Source organism: Eleutherodactylus coqui, chromosome 13 (genome assembly GCF_035609145.1).
Source record: "Eleutherodactylus coqui strain aEleCoq1 chromosome 13, aEleCoq1.hap1, whole genome shotgun sequence".
Lineage (NCBI taxonomy): Eukaryota > Metazoa > Chordata > Amphibia > Anura > Eleutherodactylidae > Eleutherodactylus > Eleutherodactylus coqui.
This window is the reverse complement of record NC_089849.1, coordinates 70,033,572-70,048,503: the sequence shown is the minus strand read 5'-3', so window position 1 is coordinate 70,048,503 and position 14,932 is coordinate 70,033,572. Positions and strand designations below refer to the sequence as shown.

Below are 14,932 nucleotides of genomic sequence, written 5' to 3'. Positions count from 1 at the left end.
TAAACTAAATTATTTTATTGTCTGGGTCGTTACAATCGCATTAATACCCATTACGAGAACCGAGCATTAAAGATTCCCTCTGACGCACTTCTACTTATCGCAGGATGCTGAAACGGCGCACGTATAATGATAGAAGTCTCTATAGTTTACGCACCAATTTGCAGCTCTGAACTGATAACGGTCTTTCTTTTCCAGGTGCTGAAGTGGCCCGAGGCCTGATAACAGACCCAGTGGGATACAGAGCAGGCATGAAGTTCCTTTACTTGATGACCCCAATGGAGCCGGTCGATGAGATGATAGATGTTTATGGGGAGGATTTCCATCATATGATGTAGTCAAGAACTGGCATCGCCAATTCAAATGTGGTCGGACTTCAGTGGAAACGGCTTCAATTCCAGGGTGACCCAACTCCGCTATCGATAAACACACCATCCAGCAAGTGGAGGCCGCCATTTTGGAAAATCGCCACGCAACCATTCGCGACCTGGCCCAAAATGTCAAGATTAGTGTGGGGTCCGTGGAAAATATCATCCAAGACCATCTCCATATGCATATGGTATCCACTCGCTGGGTTCCCCGCCTGCTCACACCTTTCCAGAAGCAGGAACGAGGCTCTTTGGATGATCTGCTGTGGAAACCAGGAGGCCTTCTCCAACAGACTGATCACACCGGATGAATGCCGGGTCCCATCATTGTGATCTGGAGACTAAAGTCCAGCCGATGCAATGGAAGCATCTGGACTCACCGCCTCCAAAGAAGGCACATGTCCATCCCTCGGAAGCCAAGGTCATGCTCACAGTCTTTTGGGACGAGCACGGAGGCGTCTTGATGGATTTCCTAGCGATTACTGGGGCATACGATGCTTCACTGCTGCGGGAGGCCATCAAAACCAAGAGACGTGGCATGCTCAAAGGTGTCCTCCTTCTGCAAGACCATGCCCCAGTTCACAACTCACAGCCATGAAATTCTACCGCACCCCCCTTATTCACCTTAAGGCCCCATCGGTCTTCCACCTCTTTCCAACAATTAAGTCATTTTTGAAGAGCGACCGTTTTCCAGACGATGAGACTCTGATTCCTGAAGACACAACTTGGCTTTTAGAGCGACCGGTCGACTTCTACAAGTGAGGTGCTTACAGCTGCATGAAGAGATGTAAGAAGTGTGCCCCCCGGTGGCAGCAATGTAGAGAAGGACTAATAACGGGGCCACGTTTCATTGCTCTAATGGGTCAGTCACACGGGCGCCGATCCGCCCATGTTTCTGTACGATTCTGACTGCTGCACTGTAGGTGCGGACGACTCTCTGCACCGGCTGGTGAAAGAACACATGGCTGGCAACAGAGCCGGTCATGCAGAGTCATTCCGTCTCCTCGTGTAGAAACACGGGCGGATCGGCGCCCGTGTGACTGAGCCCCAAGTCCACAGAAAGTGGATCAGGAAAAAAAAAAATCTTTAAATTAATGCCCCTTGTATGTGTTCCTTTGTGGGTGATTTTATCTATGTAAAACTTTTTTGTGGGTAAAAAAAAAAATGCATATATTTTTTTAAACTTGATTTTTTCTTCTTTAAATTAAACTTTATTGACTTTTGACACTATTTTTAATCCCTGAAAGCAGGTTGAAGATGCGATTGATCGCTAGAAAAGCCCACTGCATTACTTAAGTGGCATTTAGACAACGATTATCGCTCAAAATTCGCTCCAAAGCTGTCTTTTGAGCGATAATCGTCGTGTCTAAACGTGCGGCCATCGTGCAGTTTTCGTTAACGATTAGCCTCATCAGTGCCGCTCGCTGAGTTCTCAGCGCGATACTACTGATACTATTGTTTCAGCTGGTATCCTGCCTGGAGTATGGAGCTGTCTTCTGTATACCCCGATCGGAGCACTCAGCTGTATAGCAGCTGTGCGCTCCGTGAACACAACAGGAGTATAGAGAAGACAGCGCTCCAGCTGTCTTCTGTATACCCCGCTCAGAGATTAATCAGATTGTTAGTCCAGTTGGGAATTTATACCTATATGTCCAGGAGGGATAACAGAAGGAAAGCACACAAAGAAAAGCTATTTAACAGGAAATGCAAGCTTTTACTTAAAAAAAGAAAACAAACAAACAAACAAACAAAAACACACAACAAGTAATGACAGTTGACAGGTCCACATAAAGGGGTATTCCCGTCAATGGGATATGCCATACATGACTGAATTGTAGGTCCTACTATGGGACCTGGTAGTTCAAAAACATTTCTCACCATTTTATTATATAGGACCAATCCTGGTCTGTATGTACATGCAAGCCTGATTGGTACTAGGTGTATAGGAAGCTGCGTCATGGGATTGAATAAGAATTTTGAGGGGAATTTTTTTTCTTACCCAGAACTAGCAATTATAGCAAGGAAATCTAATGGTCTATGAAACAGCAGATGGAAGGGGTGGTAACTAGGAACTAATGTGAGAGACTCAGCAGTGAGGGAGAGAAAACGATGTGCACAAGCGGGGGCGAGACCTGCTCTTCAGCAGCCAGAGGAATACAGGGAATAGCTGTCAGTGCAATGCACTGCTGATCCCACATGGCTGCTTGAAGACAAGTTCGCTCTTGATGTGCTAAGAGAGCACAAATGGAGCTACAATGTGACAAAAAAGGCGATTGGAAACATTTAGGATGTAGTATTAGGCTGTATTCACACGGACGAGTTTTCCGCATGAACTCTATCCAAGACTCAGATGGAACACACGATTCTGCACTCAGACTGATAGTCAAGAGTTTAAAAAGTCAGATTTTTGTACTTTCTGTAAAATTTCTCTCATTTCATTCATTAGGGACACAGTCTAGGACCATGGGTATAGCTACTGCCACTAGGAGGTTGATTAAAAAAAAAAAAAAAGTTAGCTCCTCCTACCAGCTGTAGGGTTATATGGCGGAAGGACAAAAGGAAGGCAACACAATTTCCTCATTAATGTGGAAGGCCGACACCACCTTAGTGAAGGAGGGACATAGGACCACCTTGTCCTGATGGAAGGCTTAGGCGACAAGACTGCAAGCTCAGAAACCCTGCAGATGGAAGTGATCGCTACTCAAAAGGCTACCTTACAGGACAAAAGGCAAGCCGGGATGTTAGGCAACGGCTTGAAAGGGTGAGCCTGCAGGGCACCCAATACCACATTATAGTCTCAAGAAAGGACAGGAGAATGGTATGGAAAAGTGGCATGTGCGACTCCGTGCAGAAATGTACGGACGGCTGACTTAGGGGCTTTCGTTGCCAGGAAATCCCCTGGCCTTAATTACTGCAAGAGGGGAAGGAATATACCCCGACTGGAATGGCTTGTAATAAGCTGCAGTCAGGGCCTAGATGCCTAAAGTTCTGTGGGTGTGGCGCCTAAAAGCTGCCCCCAGCTCTGACAAGCCCTGCGGTAGGAAGCGTCTCCCACAGTCAGAAAGAGACACTGCTGGATGTGCAGTGAAGTTGTGCGGGGAACAGGGAGAGACAGAAAGAGACCTCCTTGCCCCGGGACTCGTCTCCCTGTCCCCATTGCAGCCATGAAAACACCTAAGAAGTGGCCCTGGTGTCAAGGAGTGAAGGGAACTCCTGCCACCTAGGGGATTGAAGAAAGTGGGAGGTGCCATTAAACCCCCCGCCTGAGTGCAGCAGGCTAAACCGCTTCCTCCCAGAAAGGGCACTACATGGAGTCTGGAGGTATGCGCTGGCGAAGAGGGTCAAACATTGTCTTCAGAGGATCAGGTTGTGAACAGAGTGGTTAAATCCAGTCTGTTTACCCTCATCAATAGGGTAAACAGAAAAGGGTCTAGTGCCAGCCTTGTAGTCCCAGAGGAAAACTGAAGGCCAATGAAGGAGAGGTCTGTCTCCTACAGACACCAACCTAAAACTGGTTAACATGGTGCCTGCAGGAGGAGTTTAGATGGTAGGAGGAGCTAAAACTTTTTTTTTGCTTAGTGTCCACCTCCTAATGGCTGTAGCTATACCCATGGTCCTAGGTTGTGTACCCCAAAGCATACACATGGGAACCCAAGAGGTGTGGGTGCACGGCCCTGGACGCTCCCCACACTTACTGTAGGTTTACAGCCAGCATAATTTCCTAGTAGGAAGTCACACTAAGATTTTAAGAAAATTATATAAAAAAAAAAAAAAATACAGTAGTGAAAGTTTTAACCCTTACTTGCCACTTTGAGCATTTCTTGCATGCAAGCATGGAGCACCGAGCGATAATTTTTACTAACACGAACCAATCTGTGAAAAGTGAAATAAATATTAAAACACAAATACACTAATAGCTTCACAGCAAATCTCAAATCCGTTCATGGAAATATGGATTTAGAAAACAAGTAAATATTACAAAGTCCCTCATTTCGGGCCCTTCTGCACAGGCCGATTCTCTGCCAGTTACAATAAGCGCTGGCCAGCGTTCATTACTGTTTATATGCAGCAGAAGATCGGAGGGGTCACTAATATTCCTCGGCAGCACTTCCCTTTGTTTAGCAGTTCAGCCGACAACTGAGCATTAATATGTCTGTATAAACATGAGCACCCAATGAATGAGCATTCACTCGATCACAAGCAAATCCTCAAGGACCGATGATCGGGCAAACGAACATTTGTGATCAATCATCGGCCTACATAAAACGACCTTTAGCCTAATCTGTATGGATTGACGATTGTAAGATACAGCCAGCATCCACATTGTATGGAGCGGGATCAATCCCTGATACCCCCCATACATACCCAAAACACAGAGGAGAGTAACTGTACATCATGTGTCATTAAAGGGTCAAAGTGGTTGTACCAAGTTAAAAAGTTATCCCCTATCTCCTCCATCCCGAAGGTCCCTATATGGCGTGGAGGTCACGCATGCGCACCGCTGCTCCGTTATTTCATTGAGAGAGTTTGCCAAGAGCCTGTACCCAGCCAGTTACAACGTTCCTAATGAAATGAATGAATGGAGCAGATGTATGCATATGTGAGACCTCCGCTGCATTCATGCAAGGTCCTTCTGGACCCCGTTCTCAGAATATGTGGAGGTTTCAACAGTCAGACTAACACTAGTTATACCCTAACCTGTGAAGATGCAAGCACCAACTTTATTAAACAAAGTTTAATCAAACTTTTTTTTTGGGTGGTACCACTCACTGTATTGTATAAGGGTTTGGTGCCCTACCCTGTTGTATGCCAACTGTTGTCATCACCAGCCCCTTGTATGCCACTTGGGAAGAAGGCCACCAGTGCAGCTCAGCCTGAATAGGGAGGGGGTTTATATACAGAAAAAATACATTTTCTTTTTGACCCATGAATGTACTAATGTTTGCAGTTTACACCGATCTCACAATGCTTCAGTACTCTGCAACCCTCTAAGCTAGTAGGAGGGGGAGCAAGTAGCTCTGGCGTGCTGTGCTATTTTGTCTGCCAATCCGCACCAGATCTGTGCCGCTGGGTCTAACACAGATGTAAGCGGAACCCGAGGCTCAACGGGAGCCGCGATGCAATGCCAGATACTTGGGTTCAACTTTCAAATGATTGTTAATGTCCATGTGATCTGTGCAGCTACAATTGTGGTTTCGCAGACATTAACAATCATTTGAAACCTGTATCAACATGAGGCTAATGTGAGGTACACAGAGTTACCTGCTAGTAATGTGGGATGGCAAATTAATAACATCATGTACCTCACATCAATGCTGGGTTCACACATCAGAGTCAAATCACATTGTCTGCAACTTGCAAAAGTATATTGAAGGGAATGTGTGAACAAACCCAAATAGTAAGTAACCCCATGTACCTTCCCTTAGCGGTGCCTTCACAAAGGCCATACTCACTGAGGGCTTCCCGCAACGGAAAATGGGCAGCCAATACACAGCTAGTCTGCAGTGGCCAAAGCTGTACCCAAATGCTGCCGATTTGCTGTGAGTTTCAACCTTTGCTTTACGAAGTCCGAAACCAGCTGTTAAAATCGGCAGCATAAATGGACACGCTGTAAATTTAGAATTTGCCGCGTACTTGAAATATGCTGCGAATTCTGTGTTAACCTTTGCCGTTCTACATGGACTTTGGTGTGGAATTGGGAGCAGGATTAAGGACTTTTAATATCCATGGCAAAATCCAAATGTTAAACATAATTGGCACATTACTTAGCATGGTGGAATACTCCACAGGATATTGCGCAGCACTCCGTGTTCAGATGTACTTGTGATTTCTGTATTGCAGAGGACTGCAGCAGCTCGCCATCGGTCATGCGCAGTACAGATCTTTTCCCCCAATATATGCATTTCCTACGTCGTTGCTTAGTGATGACGTGGTCCATACACGATATTAATTGCGTATGGGCTGTGGCCTCTATTAACTTCAATGAAACCTGTACGCAGCAAAATACAGCATGCTGCAGTTTTTTCTCCACTCGTGGAAGACGCAATTTGTATCTGCAAGTTGGAATGAAAAACCGAAAGTACATGCCTTTCAATGCGTGCGATTTGCTGTCGATCCCCCGTGTGGACGCCAATTACAGGTTCTACAATAGGAATTCGTTCGTGTAAAGCCAGCCTTAGCCCTTATTAATAGATCACCCATCTGTGATGGAACAGTGCTCACCTCCATAACTGCTCTGCTCAGCAGCTGCAAAGGCTTAGGCCACTCTCACAAGTGCATTCACAAAACACTGTATTCAAAATCGCAGTGTTTTATAGTGATTTCCAGCTGCGCTTTTGATATGATGTGCATTAAAAAAAAAAAAAACACTGGGGGCATTCGGGCGCAGGTCTGCGAAGCCCCACAGAAATCCATGAGAGCATTGTACTGTAGTTAGAGCGTCTTTCAGGACGCTGCGCTAATCATGGTAAAAAGCATCCAGTGTGAGAGCGGCCTTAAAAGGAGCACCGAGAACAGCATTTTTCCATTTGATTCCTCTGAGCCGGAAGCAAGGTGTCAAACAGTCAATCACTATGACTGAAGGGGTATTATTGTATCTTGTCACCACCAGGAAGCTAGGGGTTTGACAGGGCTTGGATGGAGTAATGCCCCCGTCACACCCCTAGCTCCTGATCGGTGACTTTTCAAAGTCCTTGAAGGTCTTAGCTGCAGCATCCGTACTGCTTTTTGACGGCCTAGGACGGCTAGGGTAAGGGGTTAGTGTTGTTAGGTGTAAATGCAGAAGCCTTTACACCTAATAATCTAAGGCTAATGGTGAAACAAACTCCTTACCCTAACCCTCCTGGGCAGGCAAAACGGCGCACCGGCATTCCACTCACTTCTCCACCAGTGTATGAGCCGCAGCCACGAGTGCTGACACAGACCGCCGGCTCTGTCCGCAGTCTTCACTCCACCACTACTTCCTGGTGGTGACCAGATACAATAATACCAACAGAAGGCAGCACTCAGCAAGCGCAAAGAAAGGGGTCTAATGGGAAAGATAAAGGGTGACAATGTGTCCCTCACTGGTAGGTAGTCCTTCTATGATGCATTCATGCCATGACTAGGTCTCTCCCTGTGATGTGAGTCTACCCTTTCTCTTTTTCTCCCCCTTTAATTTATATTAAATGTACCCCCAGCGCACGGTTATGTGCTTTTTGGGCTGCAGAGGGACATTCAATAAATAATTTTGCAAGTGCAATGATGAGCACCCGCTGTCATAATGATTGAGGTGTGCAACCACAGAAGCTGCACAGCCATGCACCCTAAGGCCACCTGCAAACAGGCAGATTTGCATTGCGGAATCCCGGGTGATTCTTTCTGCACACGAGCGGAAACCAGTTGCAGTTTCCGCTCGCAGGTGAAAAACAAAAACAAAACAAACAAACAAAAAACAGCACGCTCCATTTTTGTGCGGATTTCGCACGGACGCCTTCCATTCATGTCAATGGAAGCCATCCGATCCGCGGCCCTTCCACAATTGATACTGCAGAAAGGTCGTGGATTCTGCGTCATCACCTAGAAAATAAGTCATAGCCTAGAGAAGAAGCAGTTTAAAAATAAAAACATTAGCTATTGCCCATGTCCAACAGCGAGCCATGCAGACCATCCGCAGTACAGATGAAGAGAAAGAAAGGCAGGTACTCGCGGACGCCGGTGCTGCCAGGGCCGGACGGATTCTGCATGTGGAATCCGAGCCGCCCCTGCGCAGGCGGCCTGAAACAAACACTACTTGTAACTAGATTTACATTTGTAACAAATTTCTTTTAAATGGTTACTAACTTTTGGTTACAAACAACTTGCTTTAATATGATGGTTAAAGTAGAGTGTTAATCACTTTAAATTTACCTAAACTGAAGTTTTTGAGCTAAAAAAAAGTGCAAGCCACAACGGGTCTCCCTTCTCCCTAAAGGCACCCTTACACAGTATGACTGCCAAGATGATATGTGCCCGACAGCCATAGCAGCGATCATCACTCATCACTCCTATACTTTACACAGGAGGGATAGTTGTTCGAGAGAATGAAGATAAAGTGGGCCAGGGATCGATCCGGCCCGCCTGCAGTCAAAGGAAACACGAGTTAAAAAGCCACTCAGCAGGCGTTCCTTTCAGAGAGCTGAAGTAGAACGGGACGACTAGTGACAACCGAGCAACTCCTCACTGTGACCTGTCAGGGGTCGTATGAACACGAGACGACAGTCACCCCAAATCACTCATTAGAGCGATTATTCGGGAGACTATCGGCCTATGTAACGGTACTTTACTTGACAGCAGGCAATGAATGAGAACAGGAAATATAAGAGGGGGATGAATCATCCTGCTGGGTGAAGTCTGAGAGCACAATCCACAGCAAAATCTGCGGCATATTTGTACTGAGGCGTTTGGTCCAGATCTGCAACAAAATCCGCTGCATTTGGTGCAGATTTTGACACGGATCCACAGCAGATTTCACTCTTTCAACTGATTGGGTGAAGTCTGCTCCCTCTCTGTGTGAGAATTCGCACCAATGTTTTGTACAGCGGTTTTTCACGAGGATCCACATCAAAATATTCCCCGAAAGATTCACATCAAATCCTACCCTAAAGGCTGCGCTCACACGTGGTGGAGTTTGGCGCTAATCCACATCAAAATCCACAGCACATTTCCTTAAACCAAAATCTGCACCAACTTGTGTGGATTTTGACGCAGATCCGTAGCAGATTTCACCACTGTGGAAAATGCACACCAAATTCGTAACGTGTGAATGCACACAGGGCTTTTTTTTTTTTTTTTAATTATTACTATAAGGGATATTGCAGCATTTAAAAAAAAAAAAAAAAAAACGCTAGTGGGTAGAAGCCCTAAATGCCACTTTTTTGCAGCGTTTTTACTGGCTCTTTTTTTTCCTCCCTCTCCAAAATTTGTGCCATTTTTTCAAAACCTTTGGTATATGTTTTAGTGCATATCTTTTTTAAAAAAGGATGCTCTAAGTGTGGCTTTTTTTTTAACAGAAAAGGAAAATAACATTTCAAAATGTGTGGAAAAAATAATAAAATATATATAAATAAATAAAAACACACACTTAAGGCCTCCTTCCCACGAGCGTGACGGGCTCCGCCGCGTAATATTCCGCTGCGAAGCCCGTCACGGCGCCCCCCAGAGACCCTATACTTACCTGCGGGAGATAGCGTGAAATCGCTTCCCCGCCCACCGCCGCCGCGTCACCGCGCGTCACCGCCCACCGCCGCCACGTCACCAGCCGTGTCACGTGCCGCGGCCGGCCGTGTCACGTGACGCGGCCGGGCGCGTCATATGACGTCATATGACGCGCGGCGGTGGGCGGGAAAGCGTTTTTTCACGCTATCTCCCGCTGGTTACAGCGGGAGATAGCGTGAATGGACGGCTTCCATTGACTTCAATGGAAGCCGTCAGTGCGTACAGCCCGTCCTCACCCGCAGAAAATAGAGCATGCTGCGGGTGAGGACGGGAGAAATCGCGGTGCGTAATTCCGCGGTGGAATTACGCATCGTGAGCACGGAGCTATTAGGTTCAATAGAACCTAATAGCTGCGGGCAACGCAGCGGATTTTCGCCGCGAATTACGCGGCGGAAATCCGTTCGTGGGAAGGAGGCCTTAGGCTACAAAAAACACCACCAAAAAAAGCGTGTGAAGGAAGAATACAGGTATCACATACTGCGTTTTGCGCGTCCTGCTGGAAGCTTCATCTTCACTCTTTTGCAGGCTTAAGAAAATTCCATGCGACTCATTGAATAGCTTTCTCAGTATAGGCGAGTAGAGATCGTCATCAATACACAGAAAGGATATGCAGCCCGAGTTGGCCAAGCGGAGATTATCTATAGAGGAAAGAAAAAAAAATCTGTTTTATTATTGACAACATTCTTCACTTTATCTCTGGGTATATTTGTCCTACAGAGCTGACAGGACAGAGGATGCATCATGAACTAGTGAGAGAGAATTACTAGTGAGAGCATCCGAGGGGATTGCACTAATTTTCTCGCACACTATATATCCCCTTTAACTAGAGATGAGTGAGCGTACTCGCTAAGGCAAACTACTCGAGCGAGTAGTGCCTTATGTGAGTACCTGCCCGCTCGTCTCTAACTCACTCCCCCCCTCCCGCTCCTCCCTGCTCACTCTCGCAACTCACCGCTCTCCCCCGCCGGCACACGAAACTTTAGAGACGAGCAGGGAGATACTCACATAAGGCACTACTTGCTCAAGTCGTTTGCCTTAGCGAGTACACTCGCTCATCTCTACCTTTAACCCTTCGCAAAGACAGGCAGAGCCAAAACTTCCTTTTTCGTCAAACATAGCTGTACGAGGGCTTGTCCTTTGCGGGACGGATCGTATTTCTATCTGGTACCATATAATCTACTAGAGAATGTTTTAACACTTTCAGATGAAAAAAAAATGCAATTGCAACATTTTTGGGGAGTTTGTTTTTATGGAATTCACTGGGTGGTAAAAATTACTTTATTCTGTAGATTAATATGATTAGGAGTTATTAGGCTTCATCACGTAACGTCTTAGTGAACAGCTATGTGTGTTTTTCAGCAGTCACCAAGTGGCCTTATGTTAGGCCACCATAATGACCTAGTCTAAGGGAGGCACAGGAATCCCATGCCTGGAAGGGCCAGAGCTCAACTGTCCAGTGATAGCCGAGCTCTTGCTCTAACAGCCAGTAGCAGAGAAACCACCGATCCCAGCCATTTAACCCCTTACATGCCATTATCAATAGCAATCATGGCATGAAAGACGTTGTCAGGGAGTCTGGCTCCTGCTGTCAGACAAAGTAGTGCAGTATATTAGCGATCAAATTACTGCATCTTAAAAAGTGTACAAAAAATGTTAGTAAGGGTGGACACCCACTGGCTATATGTGCGTTCTTGCGCTGCGAAAGCACGGGAAAACTCTCGCCTCGCAGTGCAAGAAAGACGCCGGAATAGAACCGGCATATCGCTAGTGCTTTCAATGGGGCCAGCGGCAGCAGCGCTAGCCCCATTGAAAACATAGGGAGAATGCCGCGGACTTTTGCCACAGCTGTGACAGGAGTTTCCTTCATCCCCATGGGCAGAAGTCCGCGGCATGCTATCCCATTGCTTTCAATGGGATCGTTACTGCTGCCGATTCCATTGAAAGCACTGCTTTCTGGCAAGCCCCGCAGTATGATTATCGGGAAAGGGCTTGAAATACAATATCATGAATGAATAGCTAAGGGCTATCTGTCATTGGCTGAGCGCTCAGCCAATACCTAAGCACTAGCTGCTATTGGCTGAGCCCTCATCCAATCAGCACAGCCTTTTCAGGAGGCGGGGATTTTTAAATCCCCGCCTGCTGAGAGCGCTTAACAGCAGTGCAGGCGGGCCAGCCGGAGGACGCGTCTGAGCGGCGGAGAGGTGAGTAATTTTTAAAAAAAACATTTTACCACTGATTGACGATTATCGGGGAAGGGCTTATATTTCAAGACCTTCCCCGATAATCATACAGCAGGGCTTGCCAGAAAGCAGTGCTTTCAATGGGATCGGCAGCAATGCCGATCCCATTGAAAGCAATGGGATAGCATGTTGGGGACTTCTGAAACAGCTGTGGCAGAAGTCCGCGGCATTCTCCATCTCTTTTCAATGGGGCCAGCGCTGCTGCCGCTGGCCCCATTGGAAAGACTGGCGATTTCCCGGCATGATGCCGTTTTTTTTCTCGCGCTGCAAGTCTTTTCCTTTACTCTCGCAGTACAGTGGAGAAAAAAACGCCAGTGGGTGTGAGCCCTAAACTTGATAAGGTAGAACAAGAAAAAAAATATATATATATATTTTTACCTACAAAACACCCTTTTAATTTAAAAAAAACCCCAAACATTAAATATTGCTACATTCGCTATAAACCTGTATAATAAATATCTCTCTTAGGCTGCCTGCAGGGACCCGACCCGAGCGCCTACAGGGACCAGTGCGTACTCACTCGCGCCCCGCAGCTCCGGCTCTTTCATGTGCCGGCCGGCGCATGCGCAGACCGGAGCCGGCGGCCGGGTGAGTGACGTTTGTGTGCGGGGCTCTGTGAGCCCCGCACAGAAATAGGACATGCCGCAATTTGTTTGCTGTGCGAGATTTTGCACGGCCAAACTGCGACCGTCTGCATAGGATTGCGTTTGTTAACGCAATCCTATGCAGGTTTTGAGCGGCGGAAATCCCGCGGGATTTCTGCCCATGTGCAGGCGGCCTTATCCCACAGTGTGAAGGACATTTAAAAAAACAAAAACAGGATTGCCATTTTTCATTCATCCCCCTCCTAAAAAAAATAAAATAAAAACACATCACCTCTGTGACTACAACTTATCTTACAAAAAGCAAGACCTCATCCCCAGAGATCATAAAACAATACATTATATGTACTCTAAAGTTGGTCCATTGAAAAAAAATAAATAAATAAAGTACAACTTGTCCTGCCAAAACACAACAAACAAGCCTTCATACGGTTATGTTGGCGAAAAAAATGTTATGAGTTTTGAAATACAACCGAAAAAAAAAAAGAAAAAAAATAGTTTGGTAAAGTTTGGTCAGTAAGGAGCAAAAACAGACCTGTCACTTAGGCCGCTTTTACACGACCGAGAAAAATTGCGCCAGATTTGAACGTCATACACGTGAGCAATTTTTCCCTGCATCGCAGTCCGGGAAAAAAATCTTTGCATGTCCCATCATGGGGCGTTCCCTCGGAACGCATCGCTCATTGTGTTCAATGGGGTCGGCAAAAGCCTTGCACACTGTGTGAAGTGCACAGGAGTGCGATGCGGGGTTTCCCATTGAAAACAATTGACATAAAACCGCCTTGCATTCACGGGGAAATCGCATGTTGGTGAGCGAGATATTGGGCCGAGTTTTACGGCTTGATATCGCACTTGTCCGCGTGAAATGAGCCTTAGGGGTTAAAAGAAAAAAAAAAAAAACTTAAAATTTAGCTGTTTAGTTGATGGAGCTGTGAGAGGGCTTGTTCCTTGGTGAAATAGGTATGGTATCCCTCACTTCTCAGATAGCTCCATGTGCAGTGGATGGCCTAGCCAGAGGCACCATACTTGCTGTCATGACTGCGCATGCATCTATCACAGACTTACGTATGCCGCATACACCGTATCTAGAACACACAGCATCTCGCATCTCCCGCTCAGAAGAGCTGGGGACGTCGATGAACTGGCAATGAGCAGGCTTGGAGCAGTAAGGAGAAGAGAGCCAGGACTATCTGCAAGGACTGAAGTGTCCATGGGACAATCTGCTACTAATTGGCATACGGTGCGCAGAGCTTGAGAAAGTATTTTTGGGCCATCAATAAATAAAATATGTATAGTACGGTTTGTGTTAATTTTCCCATCTATGGTTAGGATTGGAAGAAGGGAGAAATGTGACTACAGAAGGCGAGGCTTCATGTTTAAAGCTATAACTACCCTGTTTCCCTGAAAATAAGACATAGCATGATTTGCCAGAATTTTTGAGGATGCAAAATGATTTTTCATGCTTTTTGAGGATGCTTGAAATATAAGCCCTACTCCAAAATTAAGCCCTTCTAACAGTTAATTAAAAAAGTCAATTTAAATAGTGTCCAGGCAGCTATACATGTAAAAAAGTTAAACCTTTTTGAACAAAAATTAATATAAGACGCTGTCTTATTTTCGGGGAAACACGGTTTGTTTGCAGGTACGTCATCCATAGTCTTATTATTTAAAGAGGAACTGACAAAAACTGGCCTTATTCTTTTTGGAAAACCATTCACATACCTCTGTTTGGGTACCGGGTCTCATACAGCAGCAGTTCTCCTGGTCCCCAATCAAACCCAATATGTGTGCTGCTTTGCCCAAATCCTGGTACTATCTATATTAATGGAAGAAAAACCACATTTAACGATCCAATAAGGTAGACGAATTGGAAGCAGCAATTACTGGGGAAAACTATGACATAGTGGGAATAACTGAGACCTGGTTGGATGAAAGCTGTGACTGGGTGGTGAACTTACAGGATTACAGAAGAAAACCTAAAAAATGGAAATGCCCTTTGCTGCTTGTGTGAGCAGCCCCCTGAAACAAATGGGAACGGTGTACAGAGTTTAGCGCTGCGCTGAACGCTGTACAAAAACGTCTGGGTGAGGGAGGCCTAACTTTGCCATTGGTGCCCATGTGTACCACGACCGCTGGATCCTCTCCAGCCCCTCCCAGTAATCTGTCAATCCGATCCGCGATGTGTTGAACTCGAGCGCCAGGAAGACCACACACTGTTCAACGATCCCAGTCTTTGTGGCAGATTGCCCTGTCTGTCCCCCTAAAAGCGGAGTCCCCCACCACTAGCACCTGTCTAGCCTGCCCTGCTCTCCTATTGCCCTTCTTACTGGAGCAGTCATCCCCCTGGTGGTCAGAGGGCATGTCGTGCTGACCCTCTAATGGCATTCCCCTCATCTGACAACTTTGCAAACTGGTTGGGGTGTGCCAGTTCAGGACCGGCCTCCCTGGTACTCTGCCCTCTACTCATCCTTCGTTCACCCAGCTAGCTGCC

General features: G+C 46.4%; 1 protein-coding gene across 1 annotated transcript in view; it reads right to left on the bottom strand.

Annotated features, from left to right (window-relative positions):
• Window positions 1–14,932, bottom strand: part of NUP85 (nucleoporin 85) — a 34,795-nt gene that overhangs the window by 17,127 nt on the left and 2,736 nt on the right. Inside the window, exons 2-4 of the mRNA XM_066586121.1 lie at window positions 14,164–14,257; window positions 10,078–10,237; window positions 4,168–4,238 (exon numbers count right to left, since the gene is read on the bottom strand). Coding sequence (XP_066442218.1) covers window positions 4,168–4,238; window positions 10,078–10,237; window positions 14,164–14,257 — 325 coding nt within the window. The remainder of the gene's footprint in view (window positions 1–4,167; window positions 4,239–10,077; window positions 10,238–14,163; window positions 14,258–14,932) is intronic.